General features: G+C 42.7%; 1 protein-coding gene across 3 annotated transcripts; it reads left to right on the top strand.

The window, feature by feature from the left end:
- Positions 1–4049: 4049 nt before the first annotated feature.
- Positions 4050–16689, top strand: ZNF26 (zinc finger protein 26). 3 transcript variants are annotated; one of them, XM_014550878.2, is made up of 4 exons: positions 4050–4524; positions 10356–10511; positions 10747–10842; positions 13186–16689. In XM_014550878.2, the coding sequence occupies exons 2-4, from the start codon at positions 10373–10375 to the stop codon at positions 14532–14534; spliced, it is 1584 nt and encodes a 527-aa protein (XP_014406364.2). In that variant the 5' UTR covers positions 4050–4524; positions 10356–10372; the 3' UTR covers positions 14535–16689. The 3 variants fall into 3 exon arrangements, with proteins under 3 accessions (XP_014406364.2, XP_032327344.1, XP_006175076.2); XM_032471453.1 differs by having other exon boundaries at positions 4059–4524; positions 10385–10511; positions 13189–16689; XM_006175014.3 differs by having other exon boundaries at positions 4060–4524; positions 10385–10511.
- Positions 16690–17436: the final 747 nt, after the last annotated feature.

Genomic DNA, 17436 nt, shown 5'->3' with positions numbered 1-17436 from the left:
TTCATGTACTAGCCTTTACATTCCTAATTCTCTCTGAAACTGGAACACTTAAGACCATGGCTTAAAAGTTGTTTCATCATTTTGTGTTGGGATGAGTTATCTTCACAGATATCCTAGACTTCCGGTCTGAAAATGAAAGAAAAAAAAAACCCTCCTACTTTGATTTCATATTTTAGAAGTAAGGAGACTTCTGTACTAAAAGTGGGATCACTGAACTTCAGATAACACCAATGAGACATGAATGGCACAAGCAGCTATTGACTGTGGATTTGCAATCTCAAAATTGGATAAGAGCACTGAAAATTAAGAGATTTTTGTTTAGCAAAGTGAGAAAGGATATCAGAGAAAGAGGTAAATCAGTGCTTCTCACGCTTTGGCAAGCATCATATTCATGTAGCAAGTTTATTTAAAATGCAAATATCCAAGTTTCATCCTCTGAGTAAAGAACACATGTTTTTACTAAGTTAGGTGATTCCAACAAATCCTAAGCTTTGGAAACCACTGGACACAATCGAGGGAAATGAAAATATAGGAAAGTATTGTGAGGTTAAGGAATTGGAGAAGCCAGTTTAGAATCATACTCTTCATTGTGTATCTGCAGTCATATAACAAGTGGTAAACTCTCTCCCACTAATCTCCCCAACCTCCAAAACATTCTGTATTTGTTTTAAGACTTATCTTTGTTAAGTATCAATTTATATTGCTGGTGCTAACCAAAAACCTTCAAGGGCTTCCAAGACCACTGCCCTGCAACTATACATTCTTTGTAATGACAAGAATTGCACTGTGATTGTAGGTAACATTTACCAACCACTTTTATTTAAACCCAGTGCCACAAGCTATTTACTAGTAGATCAAAAATCCAAACCTGGGTGGTCTAAATACAAAGTTGTGACTCAGAAAAGAAAAATGCAATACAGGCCTATTCACCGAAGAATTTGTGTGAAATTTCAAGCTCAACTTTTCTGAATGAAAAATAACGAGAAATTTTTCTAGCTGAAAAAAATGTAGGTGACTCCAACTCTACATACCTCATCAAAATCTGGAAATCATTATTGGTATAAATATTACTTTTCACACAAATCGAATGAATTTCCTCATTAAGTATAGGTACTGACTCTACCCAGGGTATATCTCCCAGTAGTTTTGCCTAGTTCTGTTTAGAAACTGACTTCATAACAATAGGCTGATTTTCTTGCAAAATCTTTAAAATGCCCATGGGCAGTCTTATCTGAGTGGTTTACTGCCCTGTGTGCGTCGTTGGTACTCTGGTATACAACCTACAACCTCCTTCAGGACTGAGGCACTCACTCCTCCAGATAACAACTGTGGTGCCTTCTGAGGGGCCATAAATGAGTCCTTCTCAAGAAATTGCCCTCAGTTGGTAAAGGAAAAGCCGGGCTGGGCTAACAAGCTAACTCACAAATCTAAGTGTATCAAGCGTTGGATTACTGATTTGAGTTCTGCTGGGCTAACTTGTAAATCTAAGTTAATTAGTGTTGGTTTGCTGATTCCCTGCTCATGTGTTTTTGCTAGCCAGCTGGATTTTCAAAGAGACATATCTGGCCTTGAAATGTTGGTTTGCTGCCTCCCTGCCTCTACTTTTGTGATAATGATGCTGCTAAAGCTGTTCCATGCCTATTGGCTGAATACCCCAAGCTTGTAGTTAACCCTATAAAACCTCATGCACACATCTTAGAGGTGCTCAGAGCTTTGGAGCAGAAGCCCCTCTGAGCCCGCTGGCGTAATAAATCCGAGTACTCCAACCCTCTGAGTGGTGCTTGTTTCTTGGCTGGCCTGTCATTTCCATAACAAGCTGAAGGGAGCTGCCTCACCTAAGATAAGTGTCCTTCTTGGGGACATCCTGTATCCAACAGCTGGTCAATATGGGGGTAAAAAGTCCTCACCCCTTTGCCTCAATTTTGGAAATCTCTGAAGGACCAGCTTCAGAAATTTTTGTGGGATTAGCTGAGGCTTCCTTTGACAATGGAACTCTTCAAATTTTCCCTCTGTCCAGTCCTGTTTCCCTCCTTCCCTCACAAACAACCTGCTCATCAATCTCCATTACAAAGTGTGTTTCTAGCAAAACTCAGCCTACTGCAGTATATACTCCTTGTTCTGGCTGGCTTATAAATCTCTGTTAGAGAAATAAATTTGTCTCATCCTTTGCTGAGTCCCTTAGTATTAAAATCCTTGGCTTACACAGTAGATTTCCATTCCCCTCCATCCCACCCACCCCAACAAAACACAGAAAGAGAATGGACGATCAGGAAAGCTGACACTGAGAAGAAACGATCATGAAAAAGAATTTCAAAAATGAAGAAATAATTTTTCTAGGCATATTCCTTGTAAATAAACTAACCCATTAACCATCAACTAACCAACTAACTGGCTGATGAGAATCTACTGATTGCAAAAATCAGAAACAAAATACATAGGAGCCCTTACTTACTCGAACCTTCGAATTTAAGTAGAGAAAAAAATAAAGGATATGCAAAGAGGGAGAAAAGAAGGATATGCCATGTGAGGGCCACGGGAATACTTTACATGGTTCAAATGACAGGTCACACCACAGTTCATCAATATAGTGGGCTCAGAATTCACTGGCCTAGTCAAGAATTAATTTGGAGGATTTGCAACTTGACTTGAGTGCTGAAAATGTGTTACAGTGCTTCTTCATGCTGTGGCTATCCCATGAGACAGAGTGCATTCATGTATTGGGGAGTCAGTAATTCCAGAACTAGAGGAACTGAGAAATTTTATTTTTGCGTTTCCTACATCCATTACCTTTCTTCTGATAACTCGTCTCAATTTTCCTTTAGGAAACGATCCTCCTATGCTTAGGGTATGTGGTTTCAGCAAAGCTTCAGACCATTAAGTGTTGGATGTATACAATGGGCCAATGGCTGGACCATCAGTCATGTGACTCCAGTTCAGGGATGGGCATTTTTTCTGGGGTTAATTTCTAACTTAATTCCACTGTTGTCAGAAAACATACTTTGGATGATTTCAATCCTTTCAAATTTATTGAGATTTATTTTGTGGTCCACCATAGGACCTAGCCTGGAAAATGTTCCACGTGCATATAAAAATTATGCATATTTAACAATCTTTAGATACATCATTCTGTATATGTCAGTTACTTTGAGTGGATTCGTAGTGTTATTTCAGTCTTTCCTGTTCTTGCTTATTTTGTGGGGTTTTTTTTCCTTTTATCCTTAGTATTTCCTCTCCTTTGCCTTCTTTAGGTTTACTTTGTTCTTTAGCTTTTTGAGAATTTAACTCACTTTTTTTGTTTTGTTTTTACCGTTATAATTACTGAAGATTATGAAATTTCCTGTCATCACTGCTCTTCTCCCACAAATTCTTGTATAAGGTTGTCTCTGTCTGTGTCAGAGTTTTGTCTGTATCTCCCTATTTCATTCGATACTTGTTGAATAGAAAGCTTTTAAAAATTTTTTTTCAGGCAGAAAGGCCATTTAAAATTATGCTAATGATCTACAGTTTTATTGCATTGTTAGGAGAGAGGATTGTTTGCTCTGTCTTGGACCGGGCAAACAGGAGCAGGTTCGCGTCTGCTCTTACTGATGTGCTTATTTCTCTTTTCATCTACTGTGGTGTCTCCTTTACGAAGTTGGTAACTATTCTTTGGTGCGCTGATACTCAAAACTGCTTCATAAGCCTGGGCACTGCCGCTCGTAGCCTCACAGCGTGTCCTTCTCTGCGGTGACTTTTGATCTGAATTCCACCTGGTTCGGCGAGAATATCCGAGCACGCCGGTCCCGCATCGAGGCCGGCTCTCCCCGGGGCCGCGTGGGCGCTGCGGACGCGGGGCAGGCGCCGAGGGGCGGGCGCCGGGCGGGGTCGGGGCGGACCGGGCCGCTTGCAGGGCCCGCCCGCCTTTCCCGCCAAGCCCCGCCCCACCCCCCAGGCCCGCCTCCCCTGGACGCCCGGCCAGTGAGCCGGGACCCGCCGCAGAGGGTTCTGGGAAGTGCAGTTGTCTTCCGGCCGGCTCGTCCGCCATGACGTACTTCCGCGTGCGCCGCGCCGCTGCCGCAGTCAAGTACGCGCCTAAGGGGCTGTATCCGGCCGGGCGTCAGTGCCTAGGGGCGGGCCCGGGCAGTCCAGAGTTTCCGTCGCCGCGGGCCTGGCGGAGACGCGAAGTTGACCCGGCCCGGAACGTCCTGCGCCGACCAGGATCTCGGCCGGCCGAGCCACCCAGGTCGATCCAGGGCGTGGAGGGAGCCAGTCGGGTCTCGTCCGCTCGCGCGTCAGAGCCGCGGGCGGCACAGACTTATCGCTCCGATTCCCTGTCCAGGCCCAGAGGCCGCGTCCCTGCGAGGGACTCAGCCCTGGACGGGCAGGTGTCTGGTGCCCGCGGACCCCCCCTCCGTGGGCCACGAAGTCCCTGCTGGGTGGACAGGGTGGGAGCAGCGAGGAGACCCTCCGAGTTCGGGTCTCTCCTCCGCAGCTTGCACGAAACGGCGCGGGATGGCCACCAGGTTCCGAACAGCTTCGTGTTGGGTAAGTAGGAACTTTCTCCCTTGTGACAGCTGTCTCGGCACTGAGGGTGGACATGTTCATCCCTTCATGGTTAACACCCAGGGCTTGAACTCACGTGTCCCCCGCCGCCCCCTGCTGCTCCCCGTCTCTGGATCTCCAGAAAGGTTCCCTGTCTCCTGGCCTGGTGTGTCCGGTGCCCTCTCCTCCGGCAGTTATACTGCTGTTTTGCCAGCCGCGGACCCTGAACTCTGAGGGTCCTTGTGAAGGAAATTATCCTCTATCATTTCGCCTTTTTCACACACACGTACTGAGTTGTCTTCATGTCCAGACCTCTAGGGCCTCATTAAGGAAATTACCCTCCTTTTTGTTCATTCATTCGTTCAAATACCTATATACTGAGTATCTTTTTGTGTGCGGGACCCTGAGGCTGGGTTGGCAGTGCAGAGAAAAGAGGTACCTTTCTTGTTTTGGAGGCACTGTAGTCTGGGGAGGAGGGTAGTCATTGGGCAGGACAGCAGGTGAATGGGTGGGGAGAGGAATTTGAGGGTGCAAAGCAGGAAGGAGCAGTTTTGTAAGAAGAGAGGACCAGTAGACCACCTGGACTATGGCAGGTGATTGATGGAGACTTCACAGTGAACGCTACACGTCTGAGCTGTGGCACACACTGGCGATGTTCCCAGCCGGTATCCAGGGACAGAGTGTGGCTTTGTATGTGTTAAATATGCAGTGCCTGTAGTTGAGTATGTAGCTCGGGTGGGACTTTTCAACTAAAATATACAGATTAAAGGCACCTATGTTAGTGGAAGCCCAGGGTGTGACAGACAGAGAGAGCCCTGAAAAGGACCAAGAAGACTCAGGTCAGTGATTAGAATAGAACTGCAGTGAAAAAGGGCTGTGGTGCAAGAGGTGAGAGAAAGTTTGGAGAGTATTTTTTTTCCCTGAAAATTTGAGAAAAGAGAACTTCCTAAAAGCCATGATATGAAATGCCTCAGAAGTATTTAATGAGACCAAAAAGTACCTCTTGGATTTCAGAAGATACAGGTCTTAAGCAATTTTGTCTTTTTTTTAAATTGAAGTAGAGTTGATTTAAAATGTTGTGTTAGTTTCAGGTGTCCAGCGAGGTGGTTCCATATATGTATAATAATTTCAGATTCTTTCTCAGGTTCTTTTCAGAACTTTTTTCAGATTCTTTTCCATTTTACATTATTACCAGGTATTGAATATAGTTCCCTGTGCTGTACAGTGGGTCCTTAGAGTTTAGGTCTTAAGCAGTTTTCCGGAGCAGAGAGAATGTTCAGGATGGTGCAGAGGGTAAAAGGGTGTTGCAAAGGGGAATGCATGAGGCTGTGGACAGCAAGATGTAAAGGGACAACTAGTAATAGTATAGACTTTTTTAGAGGATCAAGTGTGACAGGAAAAGTTTGGGTGCCAGTGAGAAGGGGATTTCACTAGTGGCCTGAGTGGTAAAATTAACCTCAAAATCAGTGAACGTTTCATCTTTGAACAGTAACTGTCTAGAAAGTACAGTGAGAGAAAATATATTTGCAGTAGCACTACGAAAAGAAAGCAAGTGAACATAAGTATACAGGACCTAAATAAAGAAGACTTTACTGTTGATATAATAGGTATTACGAGGTACCACCGTTGGCTGGGCCCTTGTGTGTATGAAGCTGTTAAAGTCTCATGGCCCCATGAGGCAAGTATGTCCCCATTCCACAGGTGAGGAAACTGGGGAGTCTCCGCATGATCCCAAACTAGTAAGGGAAACAAGGAGACAAGGGCGGTGGAGGTAGGATTCCAACCCAGGCAGAGTGTCTTCCGAGTTTGTGCTCTATTTTTTTTTTCAAGCTGAAGTATAGTCAGTCACAATGTGTCAGTTTCTGGGGTACAGAATCATTTCTCAGTCATGCATATATATATATATATATATATACACACACACACACACACACAGATTTGTTTTCATATTCTTTTTCATTAAAGGTTATTATAAGATATTGAATATAATTCCCTGTGCTGTACAGAAGAAATTAGTTTTTTAATCTATTTTTATATATAGTGGTTAACATTTGCAAATCTCCAACAGAGTTTGTGCTCTTTTTTGCCTCTTAAGACACTAAAAGACTAGCAAATGTAAACAGTATTTCCTTGTTTTTGAGTGCACGTGTTTATCAAACATTTATTGACCATCATGCCAGGTAATTTTCTAAGGCATGCGGGGGTGAACAAGATTGACAGGGTCTGTGACACCATGGAGGGTAGAGGAGAAGGGGAGACAAGTCAGAGGAACAGCACAAAGTTGTGACTGTCACACACATGAAAGAGAGTGGCTGGGTGGCTGCCTTAGATTGGCAGCATTGTCTTGAGCCACTATTTCAGCAGAGTCTGGATGACAACTCGATGATCATGGGAAGATCAGGGCCGGGGAAGAGGAAGCATTCAGGCTATGGATGCAGCGAAGTCAGTGGCCTTAAGGTGAGAACCAGCAGGTGCCTTGTCTAGTGGAAAGGGGTCTTTGGCAGGATGCGGAGGGGAGTTCGATAGCAAGGACCTGATTGTGCAGGGCCCTTTAAGTGAGGCGAGAAAGCCCTAGGAGTTGCCTATATTTTATGTTTTATTTTGAAACAATTTCCAAACTAGAGAAGTTGCAAGAATAGTAACAAAAAATAAAATAACCCCCCCCAAAAAACTGTATTGTATTAAAAAAAAACCTTCCCCCAGATTCCACAGTTGTTACTATTACCACACTAGCTCTGTCATTCTCTCTTTACTCGTGAGTATGTGTATATGTGTGTGTGTGCATGTGTTAGTGTAAAAGGAACAACCACAGAGACTGAAGTTCAATGTTACTTTTTTAAAAATTTGCATTCTGTTTTACTGAAATACATATAGTCAGTTTATAATGCGTCAATTTCTGGTGTATAGTATAATGTTTCAGTCACACATGTACGTACATATGTTCATTTTCATATTCTTTTTAATCACAGGTTATTACAAGATATTGAATATAGTTCCCCAATGTTATTTTCTGCTAGAGCCCATTTCCCCTTTCCTCTGTTGTGTAGTTAGGGAGTGACGGATCACCTAATCTTAACAGGCAACAAGCTAGTTTGGGGCTGGGTTGCCACTTTAGTTGGTTCACGGTGTTTTCGGGTGTGGGGGGGTGCCGACTGCAGGCTCCTCCGTCACAGTACTTTGTGTCCTGAGCGCCTTGAGAGTATGGGAGAATCAGTCTGCTATTCCAACCCAGTTCCTGCACCGACTGGCACTCAGGAGATGCCCCATGGGGAGAACTGCTCTCCTTGGGGGCATCTAAGTCTCCTCTGGTTTCTCTTACTCCTGGTATGGTTCTCTACCTATTCGCAGGCTAGACAACCCCCCGCCCCCAACAGTGAATTAAGCAGCCTTACTTAGCTTACCCGGGACAAGCTCTCCCCTCACTGGAATTTGGTTTATTTAGTCCTTCTTGCTTCCTTGGGTGTCTCTGATGTCCTTAAAAACGTATCTGAGTATTGTAATTTGACATTCATTTTCTAATCGTAGCAGCAGTAGTCCAAGCATATGATTTTATTTCTTGTTAATGAGTGTTAGAAAATACTTATAATTAGATGAAATAAAATGAAACATCTTAGCATTTTGATTGCAAATTCATTGAATTTATACATTAATTCGTTGAAAATTAAAATCTTGGCCACATTGAGTCTACACATCATGAATGTTAATTACTCACATCTTTTTTTCTTCTTTTTAAAAAATTGAAATACAGTTGATAAACAATATTATGGTACTTTCAAGTGTACTACATAGTGCTTTGACATTTGCATACATTATGAAATGACACCACCCTAAGTCTAGTCATCTGTCCTCATACAAAGTTATTACAATATTATTGACCCTATTCCTTATGCTACATCCCCATGGCTTATTTATTTTATAACTGAAGGTCTGTACCTCTTAATCCCCTTCACCTATTTCCACCTGCCTCCCCTCTGGCAACTACCTGTTTGGTATCTGTGTCTGTGGAGTCTGTTTTTGTTTTTGTTTGTTCATTTAATTTTTTAGATTCCACATGTACGTGAGATCATATGGTATTTGTCTTTTTCTGTCTGCCTTATTTCACTCAGCGTAAATACCTCTAGTTCTATCCATGTTGTCACGGAGGGTAAGATTTCGATTTTTTAACGGCTGAGTCATATACTATTATGTACATGTATGTGTGTGTGTGTATATCTGCTTTATCTGCTTTATCTGCTCACCTTTCAGTGGATACTTAGGTTGCGTCCATATCTTGGCTATTGTGTTTCCTTTTTAAATCCTCTGCACTCATATATTTTCACATGTGTCTTTTTTGTTATGTTTTCCTGTATTTTTAAGCTTTATTACTGAGTACTTTCTAGATTGTTGCGGTTTTTCTTATTCTAAATTCTAGTTGGTTACCACTAACGTATCAAAGAGCTATTCCATCCATAAGGAACCATAATTCAAAAAGACACCTGCACCCCAATGTTCATAGCAGCACTGTTTACAATAGCCAAGTCATGGGAACAGCCTAAAAGTCCGTTGACGGATGACTGGATAAAGAAGATGTGGTATATTTATACAATGGAATACTATTCAGCCATAAAAATGACAACATAATGCCATTTGCAGCAACATGGATGTCCCTGGAGAATGTCATTCTAAGTGAAGTAAACCAGAAAGAGAAAGAAAAATACCATATGATATCACTCATAAGTGGAATCTAAAAAAAAAAAAAAGACAAATGAACTTAAATATAAAACAGAAACAGACTCATAGAAATAGAATACAAACTTGTGGTTGCCAGGGGGAAGGGGGGTGGGAAGGGACAGACTGGGAGTTCGAAATTTGTAGATACTGACAGGTAGATATAGAATAGATAAACACGTTTATACTGTACAGCACAGGGAAATATAGCCAAGATCTTGTGGTAGCTCACAGTGAAAAAGAACCTGAAAATGAATATATGTATATTCATGTATGACTGAAAAATTGTGCCCTACACTGGAAATTGACACAATGTTGTAAACTGACTATAACAAAAAAAAATACATGTATATATTTATAAAAAAGAGCTATTCCATGTCGATTTTTTTTAAACTGCCACCCTGTTGATGTTTCTTATTGGTTCTCATGTATGTCAGCTGTTTCTCATGGGTTTTTTAGTCAGGAAATCTGGTGTTTGTAAATAATGACTGTAGTTTTTCTTCCTTGCTTCATGTTTGTTACTGGTGTTTTGTTTTGTTCCTGCTGTAACCAAATCCTTGAGGACATTGCTGACTAGTAGAGTTGATATGAGCATCCATGTCTCGTTCGTGATTTTGAACGGAATTTGTTTTTGTTTTGTTTTTTGAGGGGGAGTGGCAATTAGTTTTATGTATTTTTAAATTTAAAAAATTTTTAATTTTATTATTATTATGTTTTAAGTGGAGGGACTGGGTATTGAACCCAGGTCCTTGTGCATGCTAAGCACATGCTCTACCACTGAGCTGTACCCTCCCCCCATTGAAGGGATTTAGAATCGTCCTCGCCACCCCTGTGGAAGGTATCCCTGAGTTATCAGACTTTGAACTTTTTCTTTTATTGGTATGCATAGATGTTTTTTCCGTCTACAAGCCCAAAAGCTTCTGGAGAGCAGAGTGGGTTTTATGTGTCCTGGAATCTTTAGGACCCAGAATAATATCTGGCACAGGGAGGCTCGGTTATTAGTAGCAGTATTTTTAAATTCTCGCACAAAGTAAACCCTGGCCTGGGTGCGGGAGGCAGTCCGTGGAGGGGCGCTTCTCCTTTCCCTGGTCCTCTGCATCTTTCCACATGTCCTGGTGTCATTGCAGCCTGTCGAGCGGTGTGTATGTTGTCACAGGGATTGCTGTCATTCACGGATGTGTCCATGGAGTTCACCTGGGAAGAGTGGCAGTTACTGGACTCCACGCAGAAGCACCTGTACAGGGATGTGACTCTGGAAAACTATAGCAACCTGTTGTCTGTGGGTAAGTGACTCATAAGTCGCCACCCCTTTATCTTTTGTTGACCTGCCCTGGGGCCTTGGAAGTACTCAGTGATCATGGACTTGAACTCCAGAGGTCCTGAGTTCTTAGACCCTGTTTGGCCCTCACCTCCTAATTGTAATCTTTCCCCAGATGCAAATGAGTGCTTTCCTGTTGTAGCTCCTGATCCCTCAGTGCCCAAGCTTGGCCCACATCCTTTGTGATTTTCCCTGAACAGGGTATCATGGTTCCAAACCTGATTTAATCTTCAAGTTGGAGCAAGGAGAAGAGCCATGGATGATAAATGCCAGACTTTCCCGCCAGAGCTGTCCAGGTGGGTGAGCAGAAACCGGGAAGATGGGGGGTTGGGAGTAAACCGGGGCTGGCACACGGGCAGTGTTGTGTGCAGAAACTTCTTGTTGAAGTCTCTGAACCACGGGGGCGACTCGGGCTGAGCCCGAGAGTCCTCAGGGAAGGACGTGGCCCCGAGAACATGGTGTGCCTTCTCTGCACTCTGCTCCAATGCTGCTTTCTGGGCTGGTTTCCTTCCTTCTGGCACCTTCTTTCTCTGCCTTCCTTCCCGTGGTCCTGGGCATTTTTCTCTCTCTTGCCTCCACAGTTACATCCCTCAACTTTACCCACAGGTTTCGTTTCCTTCTCTCCCCTGGTTGGTCGGAGGGATTCCATTGCTTCCTTCTTGTTTCTCATTCTGGTCACTTGGAGATTGCAACTGTTAACTTTCTTGGGCACTTTTCTGAAAGAATTCTGAAATCTGGATTTTAAGTGATTTTTGTTGCCTTACTTTTATTTCCCTGGCCCCTCTTCCTCTTCCCTTTGGAATTGTCCAGATCAGCAGTTCCCTCCTATATTGGAATGGTTGGAAGGCTCTTCCATAGTGACAGTGGAAGCTTTTTTCCTTCCCAGCCTTGTGACCACACAATGGACATCCTCCTCCTCCTTCCGTTCTGCACTCTGTTCCTGGCTCTCTGTGCTTGCGGGAGAGCTCCCCTGTGCTTTCCCACTCTGCATCCTCAGTAGTGGGACTGGGAAGGCACTTCTGAAATATACTTCTTCCTCAGTTTTCCTGCCACTATTGGGAAGAAAGCATTCAGCAAGAAGTCCTGAGGGAGTGGGACAGCGCCTGAAGACCCCCTCCCACCGCAGCAGTCTTGGGATGGGGTGATGGCAGTTGTGTGCCTGACTGGAGCTGCCCAGACTTGTCTGTCCCTCTTAACATCACACTATTTGGGGCTTGTAGATGGACTTTACCATTCTCTCTGCATCTCCTGTCCAACCCTAATGTCTTCTGTTCCAGGGCTGTTTTGGCAACTCTTTTAATTTGCACGCGTTCCCTAGAGGACCTCATCCCTCACGTCGTTTAATACCTTGTATGTGCTGTCGACGCCTACTTTTTACTGAGCACTGCACTTAGGTCTAACTACCTACCTGCCGTCTCCATTTGGATATTTAACTAAGATCTCAAATGTAATAAGATCCAAAACAGAGTCCTTTGTTTTTCCTGCAAATGTGTTTCTCTCCCAGTATGTTGAGTCTCAAAGAGCTGCTTCTCAAGTCTAAAGTCTAGGAGTTCTTCAGTCTTCCCCTCCTGGGTTCCTGCATCCAGTCCCTTAGCATGTTTCTTAGTTCTGTGTCCAGATTGAGCCACATTACTCAGCTCCAGAAGGACTGCCCAGCCCTACCCTGCCATCCTGGACTACTGCAGTGGCTCTGAATCTGTCTCTCTGCTCTTTTCCCATTCATTTTTGACGTAACAGCCACTGACCTTTTAAAAGCAGAAGATGAATCGAGGTCCCCTGTAATCAGACTCCTTTGCGTAAGATGAAAACTTCCTCGGAGCCCTGCCTAATTTGGTTCCTGCCTTCACTCTGTTCACTCACTGGTTTCGGCTGTCCTGACCTTTTTTCTGTTTCTTAACCATGCCAAGCAGGTACCCTCCTCAGGAACTTTGTGCTTGCTATTCTTTCTTTTTGAAATGCTCTTGCCCTTAATTTTCTCATTGCTCACTCCGTCTCATTTTTCAGATCTCGCCATACCTACCTAAATGTCACACCTAGCCAATCTGTATCCTGTGAATTCGCTTTTCAGTAAACTCCTGCAATAAAAAAATTCAGGTATAAAATAGTTGGCCTGGCTGTAAGCCCAAGCTAAGTTTCTTAAACTTCGGTTTCAAAATACATTTTTGGTCACTGCTAATTTGCTAGCTATTTTGCTACCTATTTCCATAAAGGGACTTGGTTTGGTTTGATTCACTTCCCCTTGCCCCCACACTGAGTTAAACGTTGTGTGTGCAGTTGGCCATTATTACTTTCTTTCTTTTTTAATGTTTTTAGTTCTTCCAGCTTGTCTCTTTATTTAGACCATTTTTTAAAAATAATTTTTTTGTTTATTTATTTTTTAGAGGGGGAGGTAATTAGGTTTATACATTTACTTATTTTTAATGGAGGTACTGGGGATTGAATCCAGCACCTCATGCATGCCAAGCACACACTCTACCACTGAGCTCTACCCTCCCCACCCTGGCCAGTATTTCTTTTGAACCAGTGTTAGAGGCCAGTTACCAAAAGAAGATTCATTACCTGGCGGTTCTAAAGCTTTTTAATTCTATATCAGGTTTGTATTATGGTTTTTAAAATAGTGTTTTGTTTTTTTTCCCTAGAAGGTTGGAAAGAATGGTACCAGAAAAATGATGAACTTGAAAGTGTTGAGAGAAGCTATGCTTGTAATGCATTTGGAAAACTTCACGTGAGCAAGACCCACATTTCTTCAAGACAAAAGTTCCTTAAGTATAACCCACATGGAAAAAGTTTGCCACAAAACTTAGCTTCAACCACAAGCTGTCTAAGAAAGAGTCCTGAAAAGTTTCACGGATATGAAGAATCATATTTTCTGAAGCATCAAAGAGCTCACAGTATAGAAAAAAACTGTGTGTGTAATGAGTGTGGGAAAGCTTTCCGATGTAAATCACAGCTCATTGTACATCTCAGGATTCATACAGGAGAGAGACCGTATGAATGCACTAAATGCGAGAGAGCCTTCAGTGCCAAGTCAAACCTTAATGCCCATCAGAGAGTCCACACAGGAGAAAAGCCCTACTCATGTATCGAGTGTGGGAAAGTCTTCTCTTTCAGGTCACAGCTCATTGTCCATCAGGAAATTCACACGGGAGGGAAGCCTTATGGTTGCAGTGAATGTGGGAAAGCCTACAGCTGGAAATCACAACTTATTTTACACCAGAGAAGCCACACGGGAGTGAAACCCTATGAATGCAGTGAGTGCGGGAAAGCCTTTAGTTTGAAGTCACCATTCGTTGTGCACCAGAGAACTCATACAGGAGTGAAACCCCATAAATGCAGTGAATGTGGGAAAGCCTTTCGGAGTAAGTCCTACCTCCTGGTTCACATTAGGATGCACACAGGAGAGAAACCCTATCAGTGCAGTGACTGTGGGAAAGCCTTCAATATGAAGACACAGCTTGTGGTACATCAGGGAATCCACACAGGAAATAACCCTTATCAGTGCAGTGAATGTGGGAAGGCCTTTGGCAGGAAGGAACAGCTCACTGCACATCTGAGAGCTCATGCAGGAGAGAAACCCTACGGATGCAGTGAGTGTGGGAAGGCTTTCAGCAGCAAATCATACCTTGTTATACATAGGAGGACACACACTGGAGAGAGACCCTACGAATGCAGTTTCTGTGAGAGAGCCTTTTGTGGGAAGTCACAGCTAATTATACATCAACGAACTCACTCAACGGAGAAGCCCTATGAATGCAGCGAGTGTGAGAAAGCCTATCCTCGGAAGGCATCACTTCAGATCCACCAGAAAACTCACTCAGGAGAGAAACCCTTTAAATGCAGTGAGTGTGGGAAAGCCTTCACTCAGAAGTCTTCTCTCAGTGAACATCAGAGAGTTCACACCAGAGAGAAACCCTGGAAATGCTCTGAGTGTGGGAAGTCCTTCTGTTGGAATTCAGGGCTTCGAATACATCGAAAAACTCACAAGTGAGGACTCAGAATGGAGTGGATGTTAGAAGCGTTCACCCAGACGTTGACCCTCAGGAGGCTTCAGATGACAATACAGACAGGATACTAAGCGGGAAGTCCTAAAACTACAGTCCTGTCAAATTAGTCGTACAGGGAGAGGCCAGGCATATTTGGAATGAATGTGCAAAAGAGTCCAGAAATCAGTCATGCACATCTTTGTGGACAAGGGGACCACTGAAGGAGTAAGGAGCAGCACCTGCGTCAGATGTAGTAGCATCATGATGAAGGTTTAATTTGGGGAATTCATTTTGAGAACTCCCCGTAAATTTAATAAATCAGGAAAGCATTTTCCCACAGACATGTTACATGGGGACTCATATTCCAGATCTGATGCTGTTTTAGAACAAAGAAAAGACTTTTTCTTGGTGGAGAATAAAGTTGTTTATTTTCATGTGTAAATAGAGTAATGGTCAGGGAAACAGCAAGGACCATATTCTGAAGGTTAAGGGGTATCAAGTGTGACTTTCCTGAGTGACACTGAAGAGCATTTTTTAAAATTCTGGTATTTTATTTTTAAATGTAACGTTATATTTGATAGTTTGTCAAATGACATCCCCCAATATCCTCCCTATTAAATGCTAAGTATCAGCATTGTCTCTTTATTTCTTAGCAATATAACTAAAACCATGTGGCTTTTAATAAATGAAAGGCGTTAGTTCTCACCCCAGATGGGTTTGTTCACTCAGTGGTCTGCGTCATGGGTCTGGAAGTTGTTACAGGGTCACTTCCTAAGCACAGTCTCAGAGTGAGCCCTGACCATACTCCAGCAGTTTGGTCTGTTCTCCGCAGATTGGTAGGAGCAGCCTAGACGTCTCTGGAGGAACCCCCCTTCTGCGTTGTGTGCACCCTTGTGGCAGCGTCCTTCAGGCTGTCCTTCCCACCAGCCACAGGTCAGCATTCTACCCCTCGTCCAATAACAGTGCCCTCTCTCCAAGAGTGTGAGTCTCTAATTCAGTTTTATGTGAAGGGAAATAGCCCAACCCATTCATCCTTGTCCTAGAATTGCACTGAGACCATCAATTAGTTCCTGCCGTATGGATTCCTCAGAATAACTTGTGATGCTCCCTTTTATGAACCTGGGTTTCTGGTCATCTGTGCACTTCCTCACATCTTTTCAATAAAAATATTGCCCTCTGCTAAAGTTAAGGAAAATGAGTTCCTGTTTCTTGTGACTGAAGGGCTTTCATTGATAAGCTGTTGCTCTGGAGTTGTTGTAGGTAGTAAACTGTTAAAAGAAAAGCTGGGTATGAGGTTTAGGTTTTTGCCTGAGACAAGAAGAAAATCTTTCAGATTCTTGTTTATGTTCCAGGATGGATACTTTTTAGCTCATGGTATGAAATGGTGCTGATGCTCGTGTATACCATGAACCTTGTGGCCCCTGATGGTAAGATTCTGGGACACAGGAAGAGTTTTAAGTTTATGAGGGAAATCTGGGGCAGGAGATGACCTGGCTACTTTTGGTCCTGTTGGCTCTTCAACTCAACCATGACAGGCTTGAAGGCCTGAAATCTCATCTCAAGGCAGAGAGTTGACCTCGGCTGCCCTCTGCAACACTGCTGAAATAACTGCTTACTCGGAGCTTTGTGGTCGGGATGGTGGGAGTCAGACAAATACTTGGCTTGCTGAATCAAGTCACACAGGGAAGAGGGCATAGCTCAGTGGTAGAGTGTGTGCTTAGCACACGAGAGGTCTGGGTTCAATCCCCAGTACCTCCACTGAAATAAATAAGTAAACCTAATTACCTCTCCCCTCCAAAAAATTTTTTTTAATGTACACAGGTGATGAAACAAAGAGAACTTAATGCACATACACACAAATGAGTGTGATTAAAACTGGGGAAATCTTAGTAAGTCTTATGGATTATATCGGTGTCAATACCCTGGCTCTGATATTATACTATAGTTTTGCAAAATGTTAACATTGAGGTGAACTGGACTGTGTGTGTAAGGGATCTCTGTGTTACTTTTTATACTGTGGGTGAATTTGCAATTATCTCCATAAAATTTTCAATTAAAAAAGCAAATGTAATAAAGATGTAAAAGGAGAATGAATAAACTATTACATACAGTCAATGGGATATTATGCAGCTGTGAAATAAACTACAATTGAATAAACAACATGTTCAAGTCCTGGATATATAGTAGTGAGTAACAAAAGTCTTTCTCAGAAGGCTGTATATAATGTAATACTATTGTTAAAGGCCAATAAAAAGGACTTATATGTTATTTAGGCACATATGTGTAGGTGATAAAGACGATGAAATGAAGCAAGATAATGATAACCAAAATATTTAGGAGAGTGACTACCTCTGTGGGGGAAGCAGTGAGTCGGAAAGGAGAAACAGCAAACAGGTTGCAAGTAATCTGTAATTTTTTTTCTCAGACTGGATGAGAGATTCATGAACATTCATGAGGAAGTATTTGTAACTAAGATTTAAAAAGGGGACACAAACACAAGTAATTTAGATTTTTTAACTATAGGAGAATACCAGGAGTAATCACATGCCACTAAATGTGACCATTTAGATTAAAATTTCCATTTTCTTGCAAATTGTACATCACCAAAATCGACCAAGCAGAAAATCTAAGACTAAATCAATAAGAAATAAGGAAATTGGATTGTAGTAAAAAACTTACCTAAATGGAATGTAGCAAGCCTAGATTACTGAACAGTAAAATTTTACCAAACATTGAAGGACTTGGTCATCATGTTACACAAGCAGTATTAGAAATATTTGAAGGATAATTACTCTCAAATTCATTTTACAATCTTGGTATGAACTTCACGCTAAAATTGGATAGACACAATAGGAAAACATAAAGGTCAATTTAATAGATGCAGGGGGAGGGTATAGTTCAGTGGTA

Source organism: Camelus ferus, chromosome 32 (assembly GCF_009834535.1).
Source record: "Camelus ferus isolate YT-003-E chromosome 32, BCGSAC_Cfer_1.0, whole genome shotgun sequence".
Classification (NCBI taxonomy): domain Eukaryota; kingdom Metazoa; phylum Chordata; class Mammalia; order Artiodactyla; family Camelidae; genus Camelus; species Camelus ferus.
This window is presented reverse-complemented; position numbering and strand designations above follow the sequence as displayed.

What these genes read in the sequence shown, in the direction of transcription:
- ZNF26 (XM_006175014.3), top strand. Translation starts at nt 4,492, where the DNA reads ATGGCCACCAGGTTCCGAACAGCTTCGTGTTGG. An exon ending in TCCGAACAGCTTCGTGTTGG is followed by an intron (nt 4,525 to 10,384) that starts GTAAGTAGGAAC and finishes ATGTTGTCACAG; the next exon opens with GGATTGCTGTCATTCACGGA. An exon ending in TAGCAACCTGTTGTCTGTGG is followed by an intron (nt 10,512 to 10,746) that starts GTAAGTGACTCA and finishes TTCCCTGAACAG; the next exon opens with GGTATCATGGTTCCAAACCT.